Genomic DNA, 25827 nt, shown 5'->3' on the forward strand with positions numbered 1-25827 from the left:
GAATCTGAAGAAAGTTAGTGTAACACGTCAGAGGAATGTTCTGGAGACATACGTTCTGTTTGTACATGGTCTCCTTCTGATTGTACTGATCCTTCTCTGTGGCCAGGAGCTCTTTGAGGCTTTCCGTCTGCTCCTGGAGCAAACTGTAGCGCTCCTCTGCCTCTCCCACCTTCTTGGTCAGGCTCTGCACCAGCAGCTGGAGCTCCTGCAGCGCCCCGCTCTCCTCTGCAGCCTGAACAGGTACAGAGCAGAACACCAACATCATCAGCTGTGTTTCCATAAAACAATCAAATGAACTGCGAGCAAATAATTAAACCTTGTGTGGGTAACTTTTCTTTCTTAATAATGTTGATTAAACAACATCATACACCTCTGGTCTAAACTAAATGTACTGAGAAAAAAAATCTGTTCTTCGTGGGCGTACACAAGCTTTAAATACCGTAATCAAGCAAATTAGGCTGTGTTTCCATAACATCTGTCATGTGATTAAATCTTATGCATGAATTTTTATTAAATGCACTTCCGTAACAAATTATAACTTCTATGTATTTATTGTTAAGAAAACAATAACTATATCCACTACAAACAAGTCTATAAACCTCCATTTGACATTTTATCCAAGCATTTTTATATACGGCAAAAAGCATATAAAAAAGGGTTGATGGAAACATGGTTATAAAGAGGACTGTGAATACACCACAAACACTTGATATGTAACAAGTATGCTGATAGTATGCTGTTATTGTCTGACTGGCCACACCAGATGTGAAAATGACAAGGTGTGACATGGAGATCACATCATACTGAGAAAATCTCTGACCTGTTGTGGTGCCGGTGTGACGGGTTGATCTCCTGCTATTGAAGTCTGCAGGTGGACAATGTAGGCCTCTTTCTCCGCCAGCTTCCTGTCCTTCTCCGCTAACATGACGTCCATCTCCTCACCTCGCTTCCGCTGGGCCTCCACCTCCTTCCCCTAGAAGACACATGAGTCACCCACATGGTAACAGAGAAACACACATTTCAACATTCACAAAAACAACCCACTATGATTCTTGCCTCCCTGGCATTACATCAATGGATACCTGAGGAAATGGGAGCTGTGCAGCAGAGGTTATTAAACTTCACTACCCATGCCACTGCAGAGAATGTAACTCAAACACCTGTCTCTCCTGTTGCCTGAGGGAACCTTATAATTCTGTGCTAACTCATTCCCTGCATACCTAGAGAGAACACATTTGCACTCTTTATCTATAGACTATGAGATGACAAAAAACGCACCAGCCAAAGTGCTGCTTTTACTGAACTGCTCACTGTAAAGGTCTATAAAACGTTCTGTAAGCTTTCTAATGAATCTGGGTAAACTTCACAACATTTTAAGTCTTCCCCCATTTTGCACTGAATGGCACTTGATGGGTGACAAATCACTGATATCAGGGGAATTTTACTTGACCTTAGAAACACATAGCTGTTTCAACAGCACACTCAGGGGCATCATACGGGCAGCGTAAAATGTTTGGAGAAGCAATAGCTGATATGGGAGATCTGTTCGTCTCCATTTCCGATGAAGGGGTGACCTAAAGATCCTGTACCTTGTTTTCCAGTTCCTCCTCTCTTTGTGCAAGCTGCTGCTCCAGTTCCTCCACCTTTTTCTTCAGCAGGACAATCTTCCCACGACTGGCTTGGTCACCTTCTGCTGCCCCCTACAGGAGGGCAAACAACAACATTACAATAAAAAGAACACTTTGCACGTGCATTTTTGCATTTCCTCAGTATTCTGTAAAGGACACATGTCCTCACAATGATGCAAAATTCTCATTCACATTTTCCTGGCCATCTCCTCTAAAAGGGGCTTTTTTAGGGTTTGGCTTTAGGATTAAGATTAGAATGAGAATGGGGTTTAAGGTTAAGGCCGAAATATTTGTGCTGCAAACACATTATGTTCACATCACTTCACTTCACAAAACCACTACTACAATGATGAAAAATAATTATAAATTTCCTTTGTTCATACTCTGATCCAGTTAAAGTTATGTCAATGCAGAGACCCAGTCTGATATTTTTAAGAATTTGTTGTTTGTTTTTAAACAATTATACAGCTGCATATTACAAACATCAATATAACTAATTTAAAAATCAGTAAAAGCAAAGTCAGATAGGTCCATTACTTCATTCAAAATGAACTGTTTCAGAGGTAAGTCTTGTTGGATTTGTTACAACTGGTCAGACAACTTCCTCATACTTCCTAAATCCTCAGATTTATATTCACTTTGTCTTTGTTGCTGTTTCACCACAGCCACTCCTATTGTCACTCCTATTTCTGTTTTCTTTAGTTTACAGTTACACCTTTATTCTTTATTCCCATGTCTGACTGCTTCTATTTTGTAAGTTAAACTTGCCTGGTATAGGTATACTGCCAGTTTAGTTTAGGGTTAAGGTTGGAATTACATTTAAATTAGTGTAACATTGTGTTCAAACAACCTCAGTCATGTCTGTTTTGGAGAATTAAGGTGTGTGTGCCATTCACACGTCATGCATTTCAAACTAATGGGACCAGAGGCTGCCTGCGCCGCACTGAGTCTAAAAACTGAACAGGCACGCTCGTCAATGCAAAGTTAAAGCAGGTGTAATGATCATACCATCTGATGGTTGCGAGCAGTGTGAACAGACTGTTCATATTACAAACTGCTGAATTTACCACCTGATGACTGACACAACACATGCTGTGTGGCTTACGGATTAAGGAATGAATGTCGTCAGTGAACGCTCTCGCACGTCCACAAATACCATGTGTGTGTGTCTTTTTCTATACCTTCCTGCTGTGAGTGGGAGTATCCTGGCCTCCCTGTTGTTTCTTCAGCTCCTCCAGCTGTGAGGTCAGGGAGGTCACCTTGGCCTTGTTCTGCAGACGCAGCTTTGACAGCTTGCTCTCGCCTGACTCCTTCTCAGCCTGAGGCAAAAAAAAAACCCAAAACAACAACAATATTCTGCTTATCTTTTTTTTTTTCAATACAATATATTAAAATGCATTTAGGTTGTCAGCATCACCACTGTGACCTGCCAGTGCATATGAAAAACACGGGTGAGACGCTGTCAGACAAATGCACTTCTGAAGCGTGACGAACAACCTGGAGGTGTGATATAGGACTGCAGTGAATGTGAAATGCCCTTGGTAAGTTTTGATTTACAAGTCATTTAAAAACAAGACACATGCACCACTTTCTGCTTTCCCAGAATATGGTAAAAATATAGATACTGGCAGGAAGAATGCATTTCTCTGAGGCTCAGCCAATAAAATCTCAGTTACTTGTAAATGTACTATGAAATCACCGTTATAATGACGCCATAAGTGCTTCTAGGTCTCCATGTAAGTTCAAATGCCTAATTCACAATGTAAAATAGGACACCCTGCACAAAATGTAACACTAAAAAATACTGAGGATGGTGTTATAAATCATTAATTATCACTAGCCTTTATCAATTATTCCTCCAAGAGACTTCACTTGTTTTAAGCCCTGTCCAGCACTGTGTCTCTCACATTCCAGCCTTTATTGCTGCACAGTGGACTTTGACTGTTAAGTTTAATAGTTAACTATACTTTCAACAATCTTAACTAGAATAGCTGTGACCAAGTTTGCTTGCTTCTGCTGAATTATGCAGCTCAGTCACAAAACCCAATTTAGGCAGGCCTAGAAGCAATGCTGGAAAAATTATATTAACATGTCACATATTGTAACACGTGCATGCATGATCGTACCGTTTCCATCTCAAACCCAAGGAGGTTTTACATTAAGATAGTATTCTCCAGGTAAGAAGTCAAAAATTTCAAGCTGTAGTGCCTCATTCCGGTAAGTCACACAGGTAGTTTCCTTTTAAGATGTTCTGGTTTGGACAATTATGAAAGCAGCATAAAGTAGTTCCTTAAGCAGAGTAGGACCTGCTTTGACAAAAAGTCTTAATAATAAAGTTACTAAAATATAATAAAACAACTGACTACGAAAACCACAGTTGTTTGTAGACTGTCCTAGAAATTTGCTTGCTAGCAAAACCAACCGCACTGCGGCAGTGGCTATTGCAGGGTTCATTTAATGGCTGATAATAGGGATGCATCGATGCCAGTAATGGTATGGGTATCGGGTGCCAATCCAGATCAGATATCAGACTTTTGTTACAAATCCACATTTCGATATGCTGTAGATATACACACACAAAGGCGCTTGTAGTATTATAAAATTTCTTTTGTTAATCTAAAAATCTAAATTGCTTTGGAATACATTTAAATTTAATGCATTTTTGTATATTTTTGCCCCTTTAACAAGACATTTTTGCATGGTTTACTACCGCCGCATGTAAACTTACACATAACACCAACAACTATAAGAATAAGAATAAGAACAATAATAAGAATAATAATAACAACAACATGAGAAAAAGAGGTCTGGTATTGGATTGGTACTTGATATTGGCTGACACTCAGCATTTTATGTATCGGATTCTAATCAGAACTGAAAAAAAGTAGATCAGAGCCTCCCCAGGAGATAAATGAACTGTAGGCGCAGAATCCAGTAACAACAACATGGCCTGTTTTTCATAGACAACAAGTACACAAAGCTAAGCCAGCATGTTTTGACTTCTTTTAAATCTTTTTGAAAAAGCACGTGTACAGGTAAGTGCAGCCATGTACAGCCGAAAAATAACACCGACTGTCAGAGCATCTTGTTGAAGTACAGCATCAAAACCCTGCAACACAGTGCAGAGATGATGCCACAGTGCGTTTTAGAGGTCAAGTGTGTTAACGATACACATCACGCCGTCGACGTTTCCGTTCAAACAGCAGCTGCCTGTAATTCATCACACCTGTGGCCCTGCAGAGACAAAAGGCAGAGCTGGCCTCACCTTCAGCTGCTCGTCTTTGGTGCGCAGCGCTGCATCTTTCTCCCGGATCATCTCCTTCAGCTGAGCCACGAGCTGCTCATTCTGTGCCAGCCGCTCTGCCACTTCAGCTAAAGCAGCCTCCCCGCCACCAGCACCCTGGGGAGAGCCTGGAGCCTGGTGAGAGAGAGCGGAGGACAGAGAAACAAGATGGGAGTTAACAGTATTTGAATGTGTGCTGCACTGGGGGGGGAAACAGAAAACCTAAATTAAATAAACAAGGATGACAATACGCATCCCTTGTATGTGAAAAAAAAACTAAGAGCAGGAATGAATTTGAATGTGGCCTCCATTTCTACTGCCTGTCCAGAGAAACTGGAAGGCTAAATGGTGGAAAGGAATTCAAAATAAACGTTCTCTTGTTAGATTAAGGTAGCCATAATAGATGCTTTAGAGCAAACACTGTGGCCAGTGAGTGTGATGGAAAGGAGAGAATGTGGGATTAGCAGAGAGAGGCCGGGAGATGACGATGAAGATGAGGGATATTGTTCTTGTGCCGGCTCGGATTATTAGCTATTGTCACAAGGCTCAAGTTCCACTAAATCCCAGACTAAATCCTGGCACTGTGACGCTACTGCCGCATGTTCTTGTCCGAGCTCAAATCTTCCTGAGACTGGCACAGATGTATTGAAAGTATGCAAATAAATACAATACAAAGTATGAGGATGTTGGTGGTGATGTAAGCAATTTAATCATGTATCACACCCCAAGAAAAGACTACCAACGATAGCCTGTGGCTGGTAGAAAGCATGGGGGTGGATGCAGAGGGATTTAAGCTATAGCAGCAGTCCTAACTCGCAGGAAGTGAGCTCTGACTCTTTGGGTTAAATCCCTGTGCTCAGCAGTCTACCTAATTCCTCTGTGTTTGGGCCTAAAACAGACTGAGAGGCATTAGCTAGGTGTCCCTCAGCTAATGCACAGTCACACAAGATAACATTATGAAATACCTGATGGAAACACTTGTCTAAAAAAATATCTGTACAGTATGTTGCGTAAATTTAATAGTCTTCATTTGGGATGTATTTATTTTTGATTGATGAGTTCTTGCAACAACAAATGATGTACACAGTGTGGAAACGGTTCGACTCTAAGCTGTGGCACAGAGTAAGCTACAGCTTTCCCAAGTACTGCTTTGTTATGATGCCAACATTTTGTTTATATTATAGAGACACAGGCCCATATTCATAAAAGGCAGTGGCAGTTTCAACACTGTGTAAGTGCACACAAGCATAATGGAGGGCATTCTCCTGATCACCCCCTTGAGTTTTACCCCTTCCGTTATTTTGGCACTACCACACCCTTCTGCTCATTTGCACGTCCCGTAAACAACTCATAAATGCACACCAATGCGCAAAAAATTCCACCTTTACACACATTAATTCCATTTCAAGTTCAGTGCTGGAAATGAATTCAAGATAACTCCAGCTAACAATTAATGCATTAAAATTATGAATACTGATGAAAAACTGGACCTAACTGAGACCAGTGTTTAATGCTGTTCTCAGAATGTGGATGATAGCATGTCTATGGACTAATTTATATTAACATTATAGTTTATTAGCTGGCCTGTCTATTAAATGCCACTCCAATCTGAATTTTGGTGAAAGTGCTTTTTTGTGGAGGCATTTAATTCAGCAGCTTTTAATGGACCAATCACACTGAGAACACAAGTTGGGTTTGTGGTAAGTCAAAGGAAACCTGATGACTGTCAACAGGGCAGCAACACTAGTCACCGCAGACATATTGATTACATTATGATCTAGTCAGTAATGTAATGCAAAATAAGCACAGGCCCGCACACACACACGCTTACTTACTCCAGAGCTGGGCCCTCCCTCTTCACCGGAAAGCCACCTCAACATGGTTTCAGTTTAGGCCTACATGCACACACACACACACACACACACAAACGCAAACAGAAAAAAAGAGTAACTTAATCAGTCAGAAACCTGGAAATGTGTCTTTTAACAAGTTGCAGTACTCTAATTTGTGCCGCAGTTGTAAGTCAGTTTTAGATTCTCAACTTCAGTAGTTAAGATCTGGAATTGTTTCCGAAATGTACAATTTAAAGCCAGGACACAAATGTTGGTCAGGCAAAAATCTTAAAAAAACAAAACAAAACAAAACAAAACAAAACAAAACAAAACAAAGCCATTAAAATTCAATATTCAGTATCAGTCAGTTGTATTTGTCTTTATTTGGACCCCCTCCCTCATGTGGGTACTGTGGCTAGTCAAATGCTTGCCAACTAAACACCAAACATATTTGTTTGCTTGTTTTGAGTATATAGAGCCTTATTCTGTATGTTTAGAATTAGCAATGGGCACTGAACACATAAGGCAAACCATAAATAAACAACTTGTCAACATAAATCAATTTGAGATCTGTAAAAAAACAGCTGATGCAGAGATGGTCTATTCTCCCCACAGCAGAACTGTCATTACTTTAAGTGATAAACCACTCAGCCCTGATGGTGCTGCAGTAAAGGAGTGATTTCCATTTCTCAACAGAGTCCTCCCTGCGTTCTCTCCTTGATGAGAAGCCCAACTAAAATATTTAAGAGCTTCCTAGAATAGCAAACAATAGTCAAAGGAGCACAGGCTTTCACCATCACTTGTCTAATGAGTTTATACGTCAAACTGATAAGTTTGGGTAGTTGGGTTGTAGCAAAAAGAAAAATATGAAGTATATAAAAAAATAATCATACAGGCTTGTCTTTTGCATTTCGTTGCTAGAGGCAGGATACCTGTCAGTAGAGATGGAAGTTAGTAATTACATTTACTCAAGTTACTGTAACCTTGTACCTTTTTGAATTTTTTTTTTTAACATCAGTAATTTTACATTTTTGCTTGAGTACTGTACTTCACTAAATTTTAAATCAGATCCATTACAGAGAACAGATGATCAATGACAGATTGTGGAGCCTTTCACAATAAAGCGCTCAGTCAGCAAAGATGAGAAGATGAATCTACATCTACTTTGCCGGTTCTACTTTTTGTCATTTCCAGATTTCCAGTGCAAGGTGCATGATGAAAAACACTGCAGCAAGAACCATTTAGACTCAAAAATGGCAAAAACCTCTACTTCTACTTCAGTCAAATATCAGCAGAGTAACAGTACTTCTACTTCTACTGCAGTAAAAATAAAAATCAGTAAAGTAACAGTACTTCTTCTTGAGTAGCAGTTTGTAGTACTCTTTCCACCGCTGATTGTCAGAGGCAGCAAGGCCCAAACCTATCTAAGTTAAGGCCGATTGCTTTGTAGGTGGAGCCATTCATTTTAAATGTATGCTCTCAATAGATGGTATCCATACAATCCAAGAGACTAAGGCTGTCCTACTGCTTGAGGCTTTACATCCTTGTGGTTGAGTTCACAGACACTGTGCAGATCAAGTTCGTTTAGTTTGCTGAGCAGCCCCTCTCACGTGATGCAGGACAGAAATCAGGTCATACCAGCTCTCTCACGCATACCACATCAAGTTCACACACTGCCCTCAATGTCCGATAAAAACCTGTTATCATTCCTCAGTTTGACTATTCTGCGACCTTCAACATGCAGACAATTCATTCCTCTGTGTTTCTATGAAGAATAGGGTAACAGGAAAGGAAAAAAATACCAACGTTATTAACCTGTCAGCGAGTTTTCTGTTGTGCAGTGTGCAAGAGGAGAGGAATGCACTGAGATGGAGGAAGCGATTAGTGAGTGCACAGGTTTGGGAGGACATCAGAGTTAGGATCAGGGAGTCTCTGACAGAGAATGAATTGAATACTGTGTCCCTCCGGAGGCTGGACAAGTCAGCTGCTGGAAATGGCATCCGACCTTTCGACAACCGAGAAGATATAAATACGCCACACACTACCAATAATACTTTTGAGTGGTTAACATCTTTAAAAAACAAAACAAGCAAACAAAACACCTAATTTAGCGGATTGCTAACAAGCTGGCCGCACTATAGCTGACCATTTAAAACCACTGGGTTGAGTGACGTGTTGACGTCAGCCAAGTTGCTAGCTTGGATGTGCTAATGCTACCCTGACGAATGCCTTTCTAATTGAGATCATTTCTGTCCTAAAGGGTCTTTTTCCAGTAACATAACCCTACCCACACCGAGACAAGGCCCCTAGGAGTCCGGGTGGGTGTTGGCAAGGGACACAGCTTCAAAAAACCTGCCACTTATAGCTAACAGAGCTAACTTTATCATGCTAGGTGCATGCTAACTTGGCTAGCGATGCATTAAAGCCTCCCTGTCGTGATGATAAAAATACCTTTATCAGGCGTCTCTCATTGAGTAAAAAATTCAATTTTAACATCTTACCAGATTCATAACTTCATGAAGATCACGCCTGGTGCCCTGAAATCTCGACGAAACCTGGTGAAATTACATTTTATTCCGCTTGGCTACGACATGGCAGGGGGACACGGATACTCCTTGGTCACATTTGTCAACAGACAGCTGGGACGCGTCTGCGCATGCGTAACGGTGAGGGTTAATGAACACGGGAGATCCCCTCCTCCGGACTTCATGTCTGAGATATGTGATAGTTCAGGTTTTACAGTTTTTATTAAAGTCCGTGACTGTATGAGGCTCCTGTTTACTTAGTGTGCAGAGATGCGCAGAACTGAAGGCCACCATTAGCGCATCACATATTCATTTCTCGACAAGATGAAGTCTTTGGTTTCTGTACATCCATACTTCCGGATACCCTGCCCGTTCAGTAGTGTCCAATTAGCAAAAAAAAAAAAAAAAAAAAGTAAAAATGAACAGAAAAATTAATGAACAGAAAATTGACCAACCAAACAAAACAAACAAACAAACAAACAAACAAACAAACAAAAAACAGACATTTATCAAAAATATATTTTAAAAAATTACATGAAAACTATGTTCATAAAATATTTGTAAACAATTAGCAAGTTACCTATACTTACACAGTACATAACCTTTTATACAAGATATATATATTTATCTATGTATATATATACAGTACAGGCCAAAAGTTTGGACACACCTTCTCATTCAATGTGTTTTCTTTATTTTCATGACTATTTACATAATATGAATTTCAACAGTTGTCCAATAGGGCTGTCGGCTGTGTAGTAACCTGACTTCTGCACAACACAACTGATGGTCCCAACCCCATTGATAAAGCAAGAAATTGCACTAATTAACCCTGATAAGGCACACCTGTGAAGTGAAAACCATTTCAGGTGACTACCTCTTGAAGCTCATGGAGAGAATGCCAAGAGTGTGCAAAGCAGTAATCAGAGCAAAGGGTGGCTATTTTGAAGAAACTAGAATATAAAACATGTTTTCAGTTATTTCACCTTTTTTTGTTAAGTACATAACTCCACATGTGTTCATTCATAGTTTTGATGCCTTCAGTGAGAATCTACAATGTAAATGAAAATAAAGAAAACGCATTGAATGAGAAGGTGTGTCCAAACTTTTGGCCTGTACTGTATATATATATATATATATATATATAGATAGATAGATAGATAGATAGATATAGAAGAATAAATACAATACAATTTTAAGTTTTGAGTTTTACAAAAAGTAAAATAAAAAGGGAAAATAAATAATTAAATAAATTCCTACTTGTGTGCTCATTGGTTTAAAGCTGTAAACTAAGTCATGTTTGGGCATTATCTCACAAAAACCTTATATTTTTTAAACTCAGAATCAGCTGTTTTTTTTTTTTTTTTCTTTTTCTTTTTTAAGATCATTTCTTTGGGCATCTCTGCTTTACAGTGACTCTCTAGTAAAGCCTTTACTAGAGAGTCCCCAAACTTTTTCCTGTGAGGGCCACATAACTTTTCCCTTCTCTGATGGGGGGCCGGGGTCAGTTTGTAACAGAAAAAGTGTGACGATCGCAGGGGTGCCTAAACGTAAACATTGATTGTTTTCCAGAAAGCCACACATAACCAAATATTAATAACCTTTTCCGGGATCTTCACAGAAAAAAAAGTCAGGAAATAAATAGCGCTATTTGTGAAATAAATAATAACCAAATAACCCTCTCTGGGTTCTTCACAGAAAAAATAAAGTCAGGAAATATATAATAACACTATTTATGAAATAAATAATAACCAAATAACCCTCTCTGGGTTCTTCACAGAAAAAATAAAGTCAGGAAATATATAATAACACTATTTATGAAATAAATAATAACCAAATAACCCTCTCTGGGTTCTTCACAGAAAAAAAAGTCCATGGAACATTAACTTTCTGTTGTGCCGTGCACAATCTTAACAGGTAAAAGTTCAGCTTAGTTGTCAGAGCAGAATCTCTTACTTAAATGCAGGGACAGTTTTTGCTATGGGCAGTGTGGGCCAGGGCGCAATCTACTTGGGGGCGCACGAGAAAAAAAAAATCGCCAGTTTTCTAGAGTACCGTACTGACCCGCACATGCTGTGGCACCGGGGTACCATCAGTCGGCATCAGGCGGGCCGGTCTGGTCTGCCGGATCTGACAGGTGAGCGCTTAATGCCGGCCAGTGCCGGCTCGCCTGATGCCGACTGATGCTGCCCCAGTGCCACGCCCGACTGGTGCCGCGGGGGCGGGGGGGTTGGATTAGTAACATGAAAGGGCGCAAGCCAGTAATATCGCCTAGAGCGGCAACATAGGCAGAACCGCCACTGCTTAAATAACTCATATGAGCAGTCTCTCAAAGTTCTTGTGTTCCTTCCTTATAATCCTTTTGTAGGTTCCAGTAGGCTTGTCACGTTCTATGTGTGTATTAGTCTCGATCGCGTGGCCAGACTGAAAAAAAAAAAATCATAATGCGTCTCTGGTATTGTTCAGGGGGCCGGGCCAAATGTGGAGGCGGGCCTTATCCGGCCCGCGGGCCATAGTTTGGGGACCACTGCACTAGAGAGTGTATTTGAAATACATGTCTTGGAATAAAAAAAAAAAAAAAAAAATGAGTGTGTTTAGGTGAAGTTAATTTGTGCTGGATCTTCCTCTACCTTCAGTGGTGCGTGGACAGATGAACAGACTGTGATAGACAGAAGGATAAATGTGTGCAGCAGTTACAGGTAAGTGTATTTCAAATACAAATGATGCACTTTGTAAACAAGACAGCTCCAGAGCTGCTGTAAGGTTTATTTTTCCACTTTGACAAAGCCAGGCTGACGACTCCCATAGACCTCAAGTCTTTATGCTAAGCTAACACAAAATGCTACCCACAGGAAACAAACCACTGGACGTACAGAGGTGAAAATGGTATCAAACATCTTCTCTGAGTCTGAGTAAGTCAGAAAAACAGTATTTTACTCAAAATGTTGGAGTATTTCTTTAACCTTAGCTTACAGAGAGCTGAGAGCTGGTCTTTGCTTCGTCAATTTGTTACATTTGCTTTAGCTAGGCAAGTTCAGTGTTGCCAACTCCTCAGTAAGGAAAGTAGCTATTGGCTGTTCTAAAAGTCGCTAGAAGTCGCCAAATGACGTCATCGCCTAATTTGCATAATTGGCAATTTGCACGTGATTGTAATGGACGCTGTAGGAGAGGAATAACGTCGTGGGAGAGACAAAAAGTGAGTAAAAAACATCCTAAATATGTTTTAGAACTACAAATTTACGGGAAGGGCGGGACCAACAGCGGCTTTGCGCATGCGCGATTCATCTGCTGCCTGGACGCGGAGTGGTGGGTCTCCTCTCTGCTCCTCTCCTGACTGCACCTGCCTGCGACTGCCGCGCGCGGCTCGTGGCTGTGACCACCTGCGAGGACTTTGGGGCGGGGGAGGGGCTCGCGGCAGCACCCGCTGCTCGCTGAGAACAGGAACTGCAGAGGAACGATACGTGCTTTCATGTCAGTTTCCAAAATACAAGAAGTCTCCAGTAACACCAGGAAAAGTCGCTAGATTTGTCGCTAGTCGCTTTTGACAAAAAAAAGTCGCCATGGGGAGTTGGAAAGTCGCCAGATTTAGCGAGAAAGTCGCCAAGTTGGCAACACTGGGCAAGTTAGCTGGCTAGCAACACGAGATACCTTTATAGCTATGTGGCTCACTTTATCGTTGGCCTCAGTTATATCTAATGACCTGATGTCTTTTAAGTTCACTCTTCACTTTCATAATTGTTTTGCTATGTTTGTATTGTCTGTGTGATTTTGCCAGTTTAATATGTATGTAAAACCTATTTTTAAGCACAGATTATTTTTAACTACAGCCTAGTGTTTTTAGTTTTCTTTGCTCAAGTGACATGTCACATGGAGACAGCTCACTTGTCCAGACATTATGTGGACCCCCAGGGCCCGTATGTGACTTTGATCCTTTTGAATCATTATCAGTTTACCTTCCCTTTACGACAGCTCAGGTAACAAGCGAGAGATCACACTTCCCTCCTGTCTTTGTTCACTGTTGCACATGTGCAATACTGATCAGATGGACAGGTGGTGACAAGGCCCCATTCCATAGCCATTTATCATGGAAAAAGACTGTGATAACTATACTATATGGACAAAAGTATTGGCAAGTATTGGCTGCTGCAATAGTAATGTAATAGGATGCCAGCACTGCAACAAGTCAGCTGGTGAAGTTTCTTCCCTACTAGATATTCCACCATCAGCTGGAAGTGGGATTATTGCAAAGTGGAAGCATTTAGGAACCACAGCAACTCACCCACCAGGTGGCAGCACCACGTAAAGTCACAGAGCGGGGTCGCCGGGCGCCGAGACTCATAGTGCGTAAAAGTGGATGACGCTCTGCCGCCTCAGTAACTGCAGAGCTCCAAACCTCCTCTGGCATCAACATCAGCACAGAAACTGAGCGCCGGGAGCTTCATGGCATGGGTTTCCATGGCTGAGCAGCCGCACACAAGCCTTACATCACTGAGCAGGACGCTGAGCATCAGATGGAGTGGTGTAAAGCAGTGTTTCCCAAATACTGGGTCGCGACCCACATGTGGGTCGCATGAGATTTTATTTGGGTCGCCAAATAAATTTGTAGTACCGTATTGATCTGAATATAAGACGATATTTTTTCCATTGAAAATGCCCTGAAAAAACGCCCTCGTCTAATATTGGGGGTCTAAGCAAATAAACATGTATTGTACTTGCAAATGTTCCGTGCTTGAATACAGCACACTTCACCCGCTCTGGCACGGTTGGAAGGGGTGTGCTTCAGCACGGTACGGGCGTTCATGCACGAGCACATGAACGGTCACGCACGCAGCGCGCGAACGTGGATACAACGTAAATCATGCAACTTTCCTCCTGCCTCCGCAAAATCGTTTAATGCGCTCAGCGTGATTACCAGCGAATGGCCGCATTGCGCAATCAGTAATCAGCCATGTTGTCTGTGTCGCTGTTCATGGTGCTGCTGCAACCGCGTATCAACAAAAGTTGATTTATGATGAAAGGTATATATGGCAGTCTGTGTGCGCCGCGCGCCTGTCAGGTCCGGCAGACCTGACCAGGTGGGCGCGGTGCTGACCGAGGCACCGGCCGGTATCAGGTGGGCCGGCTGGTGTGCGCCGCCACCCGGTTGAATGTGGCAGCCAGCTGACATGCCGCTCCAGCTGTCAGTTGGACGCTTTCTGAAGTTCCCTCCAAAACTGTCAAGGTAAATAAACATCCCTTAACCCTGGCCCTGAGTGCAATGTGAGACGGTGGCGGTCTCAGAAAGAAGAGCTAAAAAATGCCCACAGCCAGAAAAGGGCTTTTCATGGTCCAAAAACTGGTCGATTCAACGAGACAGGAGGGTGTGCGATTTTGTGAATGAGAAACGTAGTGAAGGACTGGTGAAGGATCGGGGGTCGTCTTATATTCAGATCAATACGGTATTTCTTCCATGTCCAGTCTAGCCTATTTAAGATCTATATCTGCAGTACACCTTTTAGCCACATGAGGGAGCTCGTTGTTATTTTTGTAATTATTTTTTTTAAACCATACTCGCACTTTCCGCTCAGATCACCAATAGTGTGTTTCCGCCATATTTTCGCCGTAATTCGCGCGCAGCCAGCCACAATGGATGCTTGGCTGATCAAAAACAGAGCCCCGGATAAAGACACTACTACCCAACAAGAGAACAATCTATATCTTTTTGAGATGGGTGTTTTACCTATTCAAGATGAAGTGATGTGGAAATGGCACGAAAAATGGCCAGAAATGGCAATTTATGTACAAGTTCGCTCTTGTGATTTATAGATAAAGCCTACATTGTGATTTGGGTCGCAGTGGTTTGTCATTTTTAAAAAATGGGTCCCCAGAAAAAAAGTTTGGGAAACACTGGTGTAAAGCACGCCGCCCCCCACAACTCTGGAGCGGTGGAAACGTGTTCTATGGAGCGACCAGTCACACTTCTCTATCTGGTGGTCTGATGGATGAGAGTACTGTTGTACGAGTGTGCATCTGTAAAGTCTGGTTAAAGGGTTAATTCTTTATTCGATTGCATTACCTTGTGTACATATATATCTATATGTACCTATATCTATCTATCTATCTATACATATATATGTGTGTGTGTGTGTGTCACCCTGAAAATAGCAGAGTCTTCTTGTTTTGGTGTAGTAGAGGCGTGGACTATCAGGGAATATATAGCTCACTGTCTCCTAACATAGTATGTGTATGTGAGTGGGGTCTTAACAAAGTGTACTCAGCCTCTCTATTCTTAGCCTTTAAAGCACTTTACCTAAGAGTGTTACCCTCTGGCTTCAGTGTTTTGATAGTAAACAGGATCAGGATGACTGAAGGGCTGCTGAGTGCCTTTTAATTTCCACTGATTCTGACGGATTTGAAAATGGAGAGGACGTCCATGCTGTGTCGTAGCCTTTTTAGAAAACATTGTTCTTGCTAAAGTGTCGGCACTCCAGAGTCTGTTTCACATGCCCTAAGAAGTGTCCTGTTTGTGCACAAATGAACATCCTCACACACACACTGCATGTTGGTCATGCACCTACACAGGTGTGGAAGAAAACCAAATACATGGACATTTTATGAATAGCATTACCTACATTTTGATTCCTATTACTGGTAACATTTGATAATAACCATCATTAATAAATGGTGAAGTGATACTTATTTTAACTTTTGTTGATAATTATTTCACAGTTAAAAAACTATGATGATGATAATAATGTTTGATGTTTTTTATGTTTCACAAACAGCTTCTTAAATTTTTACAAATAATTTGGTTTTATAACAAACACTTAAAATAGTATGTAAAATGTTATAATGTGTGCAAAAAACTGTAAAATAACTGTTAACTAAAGATTAATTAGCTATCATTTTGCCATTTTTTAATGATGTTATTATAAAGTATTACTGCAGTTTTTTTTTTGTTTTTGTTTTTAGTGTTGATCATTTATTTAGTATTAGTCACATAATCATCCACATTAACATCAACAATTCAATATTTTAGCTTAAAAAACAAAACAAACAAACAAACAAACAAACAAAAAAAAAACCCTGAAGTGGTAGCCACAAATGTTTATTCTGTCTTTCAGGCCAGGTACAAGTACAGTGCCAATAAGGGTTAAGACTTGTGTCGATATGATTTAGAGTTCCACAATCACAGAAAATGTTATATTGATAAGGGAATTCATCCATTTGTCACAGCTATGGCTTTCCTGAGGTATCATTTGGCATTGGCAGGCAGGTAGATTTTGTGTGAAATTTGGTTGAAATTTTCCAAACAGACGTCCAGATATGAGGACCAAAATCACTCCACCAGCCACCTTGAGTTCACAATTCATTTTTGCTAGTCTAACTTGCACACATTAATCTCATTCAAATAAATGACCCTTCAACAGAGGTAGTGTATTTTGTCAGTTGTGTTGGTTTAAAAAAGAACAGCTATGAGCATTATGATCATCTGGTACAAGTTCCTTGAGTAGTAGTATTATTAACAGGTTGCAAATTCTTGTTAGTTAAGCGGTTAATTCTGTTGCATCACCTTGTCTAAATTGTGAGTTTGTTTAAAAAATGCCTGAGGTAAATAACAGGTAACTAAAGGGTGTAAATTTTTTATGGTCCAAATAGACATTTTCTACAGCAGGTTTGCATGTTAATATGAGATGCTGGAAAATTTAATAATTTATCAGTGTGTAACAAAATGTCCCTTTACGTGGTTGAAAGCATAAGCAATAATTAACATGTTATTGCCATAAATTCCTTCATAATGTAATTATATTACATTTTACATCACCAACAAGAAGGCACTCCATAGAGAGCAGACCTCCACTAACGCCACAGCTGGAAGCTACAGCCATGTTTGTGCTAAGCCACGCCTCCTTTTGGCAATGCTGTTGCCATGTGACACACTGCTTTTGGCCAATCAGCAGGGAATTTTAGTCAGCACTCTGTTTTGACGTATGACCATGTCTCTTATATGCAATGCTGTTGTCATAGGATAAGACACGTCCCGTTTGGCCAATCAGGCGGCCGGTGCCACCTTGACCCATGAGCTGCTGTCTCACCGGGTTTGGTGATGTAACATGGATGTGTTTGGAAACTACAGTCCTATACGTGTTCTGCCATGCATCTTCCAGGTCACTTGGCCCCAAAGCTAGTCACTTCTTCGTTGGCCCATGACCAACCTCCTTGCCAGGCCTCATGGTGTTTCATGCATGCATTTGGAAATTATAGCCTTGTTTGTGCTTAGCCCCGCCTCCTTTGGCAATGCTGCTGTCATAGGATGTGCCCCTTTTAGCCAATAAGCACAATCACTGAAAGTTGGTCAGTTTTCTTGACCCATGATCAACCTTCCTGCGTTTTTTTTTTTTTTTTTTTTTTTTTTGTGATGCTGTTTGGAGACGATGGCCCTGTTTGCGTTAAGCCCCACCCGTTGCCATAGCTCTTGAGGCCAATTGTCCTGAAAAGTTTATCACTTCTTCACCAGTCCATGACCAACCTTTCCACCAAGTTTCATGCAAATCTGTCCAGTACTTTTCAATTAACCTGCTGACAGACTGACAGACAGACAGACAGACGGATAAAGTTGAAGGGACAATCACATAATAATCTGTTATTTCAGGCCCTCAGAAGAGGTAATACCCTTTATGTAAAGGATAATTAATGAGTGTGTGCAATAAAACTGTTTATCACACACCTATGAGTTGATTGTCCTGCTTATACCATGGTCATTCACCAACAATATCAAGGAAAGAGGAGGAAACAATATAAAAAATTCCACTGGTGTGTTTTCCTTCCTAGTTTATCAAGTGGATAACTCAGCTGTGTTTCAACAGTTGATAACCCGTAAGCTTTGGCAGCTGTGTTTTTTAATGTTGCTGTGATTACAAGTTGGATAGTAGATGAATTTAGAATTGATTAAACCTGAGCTGAACTACATGTGCAATACACCTACTGGCTGAATACTCAGAAAAGAGTATTCACTCAGACCATTGTATGAAAAGGTGTATTTTCATTTGCTGGTGCAAAAATATCAACCAGTGTTGTCATAATCTGGTGTTATGATAAAACAATATCCAGGAAAGATTTCATTAACAAGTTTCATTACCTTTGAACTGTTGACAAGTTAGCACATTAGTTGGCAGTTATATCATGAATCACTGAGTCTGTGACCGATTCTCAATATGTTCACTGTCATTTTACCTTCTTGAGCCAAATCAAATGTCTGTCTTATGGCTTCATATGAAGAAACTGGGCAAACAAGTTTGGCAAAAAAACATGAACCAACAATCAAAACAACAACAAAAATTCCACTTTGGTGGTATTTCAGGAAGGTGGTTTAACAAACCCAGAACGTAACCCTGAATTTGGAGTTGAATAACCTGAGTTGGGGTTTCAGATCAGCTGGTTACAGGGAGTTCAGTCAACTCTGAGTCGGTTTGACTGTAAATGAGGTGCGTTCACAATGACCTTAAACAGCCATCATCAATGGAGCACAGATAAAGGGATTCACCATGGCAACAACAAGAAAACCAGAGTGTCATGTTCCACGCCTCTTGAAACGCAATGCGCTGTGGAGGACAAGGCCAAATTGTTAACTCTGTACAGTTAACTCTGTACTGTGTCAGAGGACTGTCTAAACTCTGCTCTTTCTCCATTTAGAGAGACAGGCAGAGTGGAGAAAGTGGGGGAGAGTGACCATAATGTAATTTAATATGCAAGAGGAACAAAATATCAGGTCAAATTAATCAAACCTCAGAATAATATACTGTATATTATCCATTTTAACACCAGAATTATTTTCCCCTTGGAAATGCTAATGAGAGAAACAACACTTGTCAATCTCTTGCCAAAGAAAACACAGATTATCCAAAAAAAAAAAGGGCACACCATGTCCTCGACTGCAATCTTGATATCGGGCAGTTTAGCTTCAGATTGCAAGTTACCATGGTAGCTGACCCAGAGTTAATCTAATCTCGCTTCTTGGAAGTGAAAATCCCAGGTTTCCCTTAATTCTGGGTTAACAAACTTGGTTTAGTCAGTAAACCTTTCTGAAATACCCTCCTGGGGAAAAATAGTATCAGTGTGAATATCTTTATCTGTTGTAATGGACTGAACTTGGCTGTTACTGCAAAATTTCAAAGCAGTGAGTATTAACAAGCACACATTTAGACTATTAGTAGTATAGGTTACTGTTGTTTTGTGTATTTTTACTGCATGTAAAATGTTTATGTTGATTACATGAACCTAGAAGACAAGGTGGGCGGGATCGCACCCACAGATCTCACACACAGCAGTTCTCACTTGCAAAAATAGTAGAGGAGAGATGATCTCTGTTATGTCACCGTTTGCTCTTAAGAAGTCCTCAGGCTCTCTTCACTCACGATGTGTGCCAATTTCTTCTGCGCACATTGGGTGAACATGATAAATCCTCCTTCAGAGAAAAAGAGACTACAGTGAGATTGAAGATTCGGTGAAGAAAGAAAGACGCAGGTTCCCTCTGTGAGTTAATGACTGACATTATCCTGAAACTCTCCTTGCCCACAGTTTGGAGATGTAAACAAAGCAAAGAGTTGATCCACTAAGGCAGATTATTCCCATGAAGTTCCAGACAAATATCAACAAATCAGCCACTGTATTCAATGTGGATGCTTGGCGGTGACACCAAACAAGTCAAGGCGTCTTTTTCTTGTGTTCAAGGAACCAGCTACAGGGTCGAATGTCCAGCTTGAGTTGCTCCATAACCCAGGGGTCCTTCTCAGCCCCCTCAATGAATTCCTCCAAAGAAATCTGGCCTAGACAAATCACAAGAGGGATGGACAAGGTGAAGAAGCAATCCAAATACTCAAAACTCAACATCAGGACAGATTTTGCTCAAAAACACCAATCAAACTTGCTAAATTCAATGGCAGCATAAGAAACATGACCTGATTAATTGGCAGACAGGACATGTGTCACAGTAGAACAAACATACACTGAGCACAATTACAACCATACACTCATGTCTATTGGCACTACATGTATGTGTGGAACCTACCATCTTTATTCTTATCCACTAGTGCAAATATTCTGTCACAGATATCTTGAGTATTTTCTGAGACAAATGGGTTGTTGTGCTTCTTTAACTTGTAGATGATCTACATAGGGAGGAAAAAACAGTAAAGTCAAGAACAGGGATGTGTCATGAAACATGCATTGAAACTTTGCTGCTTGAACAAAGCAGATTATGTCAAAAAAACAGGTCCTGATTCCTTTTTATTTAGGAAATGAAATGGCTCTCTTCTTGTTATTGTCCTATTTGAATAGGAAAGTATATCCAGCAGATAGCGTCTGCAGGTAACGTCTGCATAGTAACCTTGCACCAGGAGGAAACCACCTGATACTACTTTCTACTTACTACTTTACTACTTGTCATAGCATGAAAAAATAGGTACCTGTAGTTATTGTTTTTTATCTTGTAATAATCCTCTTTGTTGGAGTTCATTTATGTGCTAAAACTAATATTATGGGAGTTGTTTTACAGTGGAAGTGAATGGAGGGATACAAATAAAGAGTATTGTGGATCAGCTGCCCAGAGGAGCACGGAGCAGCTGAGTATATACCATGTGAGTTCATATGGTGATGAAATCATATCCAGGTAAAAATATCAGCCAGCACGTCACCAAAATTGAGTTTTGCTTAAAGAAGACGTTCCTTAACCAGGGGTGCAGTGTGATTAGTTACCACTTCTGTATCTGTACTTTAAAGTCTTTACTCTTTCATTTCTGTATTTAATGATACAATATAAACATGGCTATTATTTATTATTATTTGGTAAAACTTGTTTTATTACCATAATTAACAAAGTGGTGCTTCAGTAAGGAATAACGTGCCATTGTTGCCAGGGTGAGACCCCTAGTTCAACTTACTAAAATCGACTTATTGGCCCAAATCTGCCCCCGCAGGAAGTGAAAGAGTGAGACGGAAGTTCAAACGGTGTCCTAAAACACTGTGCCAAGTGAATGCTGGACTTAACAACATTAGATAATTGTCCTCGGCTATTTGGTGTAAGCATTGCAGTCAGGCCAAGTTGATTAACCTGGATGTGCTCTGTGCAGCTTATTCACACCACTTTACAGGATTCTGCGGTGTTGATGTTCAGATTTTTCACACCAATAGGTTTTTTATTTTTCACACATTTGGAGTCACCAACATGCAAAGTTGCCGACTGCAGCTTTGAGAGTAATTAATTGAAAGATTGACATTGTGTAAAATGTAATATTGCCTTCAAACTGTAGCAGGTGTGCGATCTGGGCAAGGTCTCTGTAGTCTCAAAGGACTTTTTTGCTGAATAAAGGTTAAATAAATAAAAATAATAAAGATTCAAAGCGGTTATACATTTTCTTGCAGTATTACAGTAGCAACTTAAGCCAAAATCCCATTAAAATCTTGGAACTGAGCCATAATAAGATTGTATATGTGAACAAAAAAAGTTGCTCATGGAGCTGCGATCCATCCAAATGTCACTTTAATCACTAAGATTAAAAACACTGTAGGAACAGCATGTGTCTCCAACGATAACTGTGGATAGTTTTTATGATTTGTTAATTTTAACAATTATGAGTTCAGCATAAGCAGAATTCATAAGTTGAAAGTATAAAACCAGCCAATCAGAGAGCAAGCAGGTGAGCAGTGACAGATGGGGATTGGCCAATTCTCTCTGACTGACTTGTAGATGACCGACTAAAGGTTATATTTAACAATCCTGCAGCGTGAAATAAATAAATCTATATCACACTATTAAAAAATATATAAATTATATACATACACTGACTACAGAATCTATCAGTGAGTCAGTGACTCAGTTAATTTTGCATATATGGAAACTCATTCCTGATTTACTGCACTTCATTTTTGGATTTAACTATTGTGAATAACTTTAATACTTGAGCTTGAGTAATGTGAATACTTACTTTGACAATAAGTCTCACTTCCCGTCTGTCCAGGCAGCCATTTCCATCACTGTCAAAAACTTTAAAGGACCATTTCAATTTGTCCACTAGTTTGCCACGAAGAACGAGGTGCACGGCAGCCACATACTCCATGAAGTCTATTTTGCCATCCTGAAAGGTAAATGTAGGAAGATTTAAATTAAAAGAATAGTACGACAGGCAACATTAAATAATGAGACTGGTCTCAAATATGCAGTAGTTAATATATCAAACCTTGCCTGCTTTAAATTTAATTTATTGTTATTTCACTCCTCCCCTGACCCGCTGATAATACATACAGCCCAATGCCTCCTCTGTGAAAAATAGTAGTTAAAGGTGTCCTTCACTTTCCTGTAAAGTAGCCTGTGGATCTACATTTCTGTCAGATGTTAGCTGAGTCAGTCTGTGCAAAATTTTTGTTAAATGGACAGAAAATGTGGGCTGATGGGAAATGTCAGTAGACAAACTTCATTTCAGAGACGTTAAGGCTGTGGCTACGATACCTTATTCACGTCAAAGGATCGGAAAATATTCTCCGCGTATGCAGTCTCTTCTTCTGAGGATTCACTGTTCACACCGAAGATTTTCTTGAATTCATGCAAGTGCAGATTTCCACTCGGACATTCACTGGCAAACTTGCGGTAGAGCTCCTGAATGTTCTCAAGATCCACTTCTGTGTCTGTGTCACTCTGTGATTGACCCATAGTTCAAACACAGTCACACACACACAAATTATCTGAAGATCATGAAAAAATTATACAACATTAGCAGCAACATTAGGTGCAGCATAAGCTCTCAATATTCACAAGGGCTCTATCTAATGCACTCATGGCTGGTGCGCTCAGCAGACTTAAGCCCTGCTTGTAAAGATAGTCGCTGGAAAAATCCCGTTGCCCTCGCAGTGATCTCCAAATCCCTCTTAACAATGGCAGTCTTTTCCAATATAAAAGGTTTTTCTTCCCAAAATCTAATGACAAAACCAATCCAAAACGCTCCCAAAGTGAAAAAATCTTGAGTCAAAAACAATTGAGTGCCAAAAAGTTTGAATGCAGACTCTGGTTCCTTTGGCTCGGTGGTGTAAGAGGGTGGGATCGCTCCTCCAGGTTCTCAGGAAGATTACAGAAGGTGATGTAAAAGTCCCGCCTGGCTGTTGTTCCAGTAAGGCTGCTGATCCACTGATGGGCTGGAATAATAACATTATCATCATTATAAAACCCAGAAATCAAAATAAATTGAATGTTAATGAAATATGATAACATTCAGGAGATCGGCTGCAAGTTTACAAGCATCACAACAGGATTGGAGCATAGAGGGAATTATTATTATTATTATTATTATTATTATTTTGCATTTAAACAAAGGTATTTAAGGTGTTTAACATGCAATAGCTTACACAGTATTAGAGCAGAGGCTTTTTTTTATTCCTTGATTTTTCTAAGGCAAGAAGCAAAACTAAAGTAAACTTCCCTAAACAGCGGCTGAAATGCTGTCTCCCACGAATGATGCAAAAGCCTCAGCTTCAGTATGACAAGCTGCATCATAAGTGGAGCAATGATGTCACAGTTTGAGATTTAGCATTACGTGGTTACAGCATGAACAATAATTCCTCCAAGGGTCGGCAAAACTGGACCAGCGGTGTCTGGGATGTCAGTCAAAGTGAAATTATGCAAACTAAATGTATCATCATTTACCATGTTCTCTGTGGGTTTGGTGAGGTGGCAACAGTGAACATTTCATTTTGCAAACTGCAGCTAGCTGCATGAAAGTTGAACAGTATAAATCCTGCCTTAGAGTGGTCTGTGTAGCAGTAAATGCACATGTACATTAGTATGAGGATGGGCTTTGTTCATTTTGGCCAGAGGGTGGTGCTAGAGAAAAGGTTATGATGTCATCAACATTGACAGGGTTCATCCTCTCAAGAATATGAACATGCTCATCAAATTTCATGGTAAGATTTGTCGATATATTGCCTTAGAGTAAAGTACTGAACAAACCCAAAGACAGACAGAACAACACGACAATCCTTAGGCTTGCATGCCAGTGGCAAAAAAAAAAAGACTACTTTGTAATAATAACAATCATCATCATCATCATCATCATACTAATCATCATTATAATAATCTTTATTTATAGAGCTCAAAATCCATGTTACAAAGTCAGGGGCGCCTCCAGGAATTTTGGGCCCCATGGGAAAAAAAAAAATGTATTTACTCGATGATGGTTTAATAATTTTATATTAGTTTTTACCTATTTTTGGGGGGCCTTGGATTGTCCTAACTTTTCCCCCATATACGCCGCCCCTGTACAAAGTGCTTCACAAAGGCAGCAAAAATAAAATAAAATAAGTCATAAAAAAAATGGAAATTGGAAAAGAAATGAAATTCCAAACAGTGCAGGCAATCACAGAAACCGCTGCTGCCTGCTTAAGGTATTGTCCAGATTATCCTTGTCATGGAATTCCTTAAGAAAAGACAGAAAAGTCGAAATAGTCTTTCTCTGCATTTTAAATATTGCAATATGGAAAAAAGCAGTACACTAACAATGTTGCTAGTGCAGGCTAATTCAAAGAGTAAGTGTGCACATATAGAACAAACCATGGATTAAAAGTTTGATGATTTTGATGATAAACATTGGCAGGTATATGGTTACTGAAGAATGAGTATGTAATTTTCTTCACACCCTTTAACTCGCAGCACCTGAAGTTGGATGAAGCTTTTGTGATCTTATGTGATCTTGTGTGCGGTGCTGCTCTGTCAGCTGAGCTCCTCCTGGGTCAGCCAGGATTTAGCAGGCTAAGCCCCTGCAGATTAAGCCTGAGAACAGTCAATTAATGAGCATTACAAGCGGGATCCGATTGAACAAGTGAAATGTGCACTTCATGCCAAGCGGTGTGAACGTGAGCGCAGAGCTGTTCGTCACCTCTGGACTAACCTGCTCTGCAAACACACCTGTAGAGCTCAGCGACGTTCAGGTCAACTCAGTACTTTTATGTGTTTGCTTTAATGAATTTCAAAAGGTAATGTTATATATCAGTGGTAAACGAATTAGACAATTTTAACACTGACTGCCTATGTTTTTTCATATACAGGGAGAAGGTCTTAACAATATTCATTTTCTTTTATTAATTAAGTGAAATGCCACCTTTATCATAGATATAGGCCTAGAACAAACCATTTTCATTCCTCCACTAAATACATATCCACTCTTACTTGTATCTTATCCATTATAATAGTATATATATTGAAAAAGACTCTGTGAAAGTGAAGGATTTATAGCTATTTAATGTAGTGGAGCATGAGTGTATGACATGCTTGAGAAAGAAAGAAAAAGAAAAGAATGAATGAATGAAAGAAAGAAAGAAAGACGATCCCACCATGTTGTTGCTCTTCATCCCTTACACCTCATCCCTTCATACGCCACATCACCACGCACCAGGAGATAGTTGGCACTAAAACAAACAGCAGCATGAGGCTTGTATATATAAAAAGTCTTTTAATGATGAAATAAAATACATAAGAGCACATAACAGTGGAGGAATGGGGAGCAAACAGAGAAAGATTTTTTTTTTTTTTGGAAACA

The 25827-nt window shown here is 40.2% G+C and overlaps 2 protein-coding genes across 6 annotated transcripts in view; both read right to left on the reverse strand.

Annotated features, from left to right (window-relative positions):
• The window catches only part of LOC115379973 (COP1-interactive protein 1), a 42527-nt gene extending 33146 nt beyond the window's left edge, over window positions 1–9381 (reverse strand). For all 5 annotated transcript variants that reach the window (XM_030080989.1, XM_030080998.1, XM_030081005.1 and 2 more), the window contains exons 1-7: window positions 9245–9381; window positions 6747–6806; window positions 4894–5046; window positions 2810–2947; window positions 1590–1700; window positions 821–973; window positions 53–232 (exon numbers count right to left, since the gene is read on the reverse strand). In XM_030080989.1, coding sequence (XP_029936849.1) covers window positions 53–232; window positions 821–973; window positions 1590–1700; window positions 2810–2947; window positions 4894–5046; window positions 6747–6791 — 780 coding nt within the window. In that variant the 5' untranslated portion in view covers window positions 6792–6806; window positions 9245–9381. The remainder of the gene's footprint in view (window positions 1–52; window positions 233–820; window positions 974–1589; window positions 1701–2809; window positions 2948–4893; window positions 5047–6746; window positions 6807–9244) is intronic.
• Window positions 9382–19941: 10560 nt separating this feature from the next.
• On the reverse strand, window positions 19942–22952 carry LOC115357078 (guanylyl cyclase-activating protein 2-like). Its single transcript, XM_030048430.1, has 4 exons — window positions 22752–22952; window positions 22231–22380; window positions 20316–20415; window positions 19942–20073 (listed from the first exon to the last, which is right to left on the reverse strand). Exons 1-4 carry the CDS (start codon window positions 22950–22952, stop codon window positions 19952–19954), a joined length of 573 nt encoding a protein of 190 aa, XP_029904290.1. The 3' UTR covers window positions 19942–19951.
• Between the last annotated feature and the right edge of the window lie 2875 nt (window positions 22953–25827).

Source organism: Myripristis murdjan, chromosome 3, assembly GCF_902150065.1.
Source record: "Myripristis murdjan chromosome 3, fMyrMur1.1, whole genome shotgun sequence".
NCBI lineage: Eukaryota > Metazoa > Chordata > Actinopteri > Holocentriformes > Holocentridae > Myripristis > Myripristis murdjan.

Excerpts from the sequence above, each read along its gene's own strand:
- LOC115357078 (XM_030048430.1), bottom strand. The coding sequence starts at position 22,952 with ATGGGTCAATCACAGAGTGACACAGACACAGAAGTGGATCTTGAGAAC. Across the intron at positions 22,381-22,751 it reads GATCCTTTGACGTGAATAAG|GATGGCAAAATAGACTTCAT; the intron begins GTATCGTAGCCA and ends TTTACCTTTCAG. Across the intron at positions 20,416-22,230 it reads AAGTGAGACTTATTGTCAAA|ATCATCTACAAGTTAAAGAA; the intron begins GTAAGTATTCAC and ends CTCCCTATGTAG.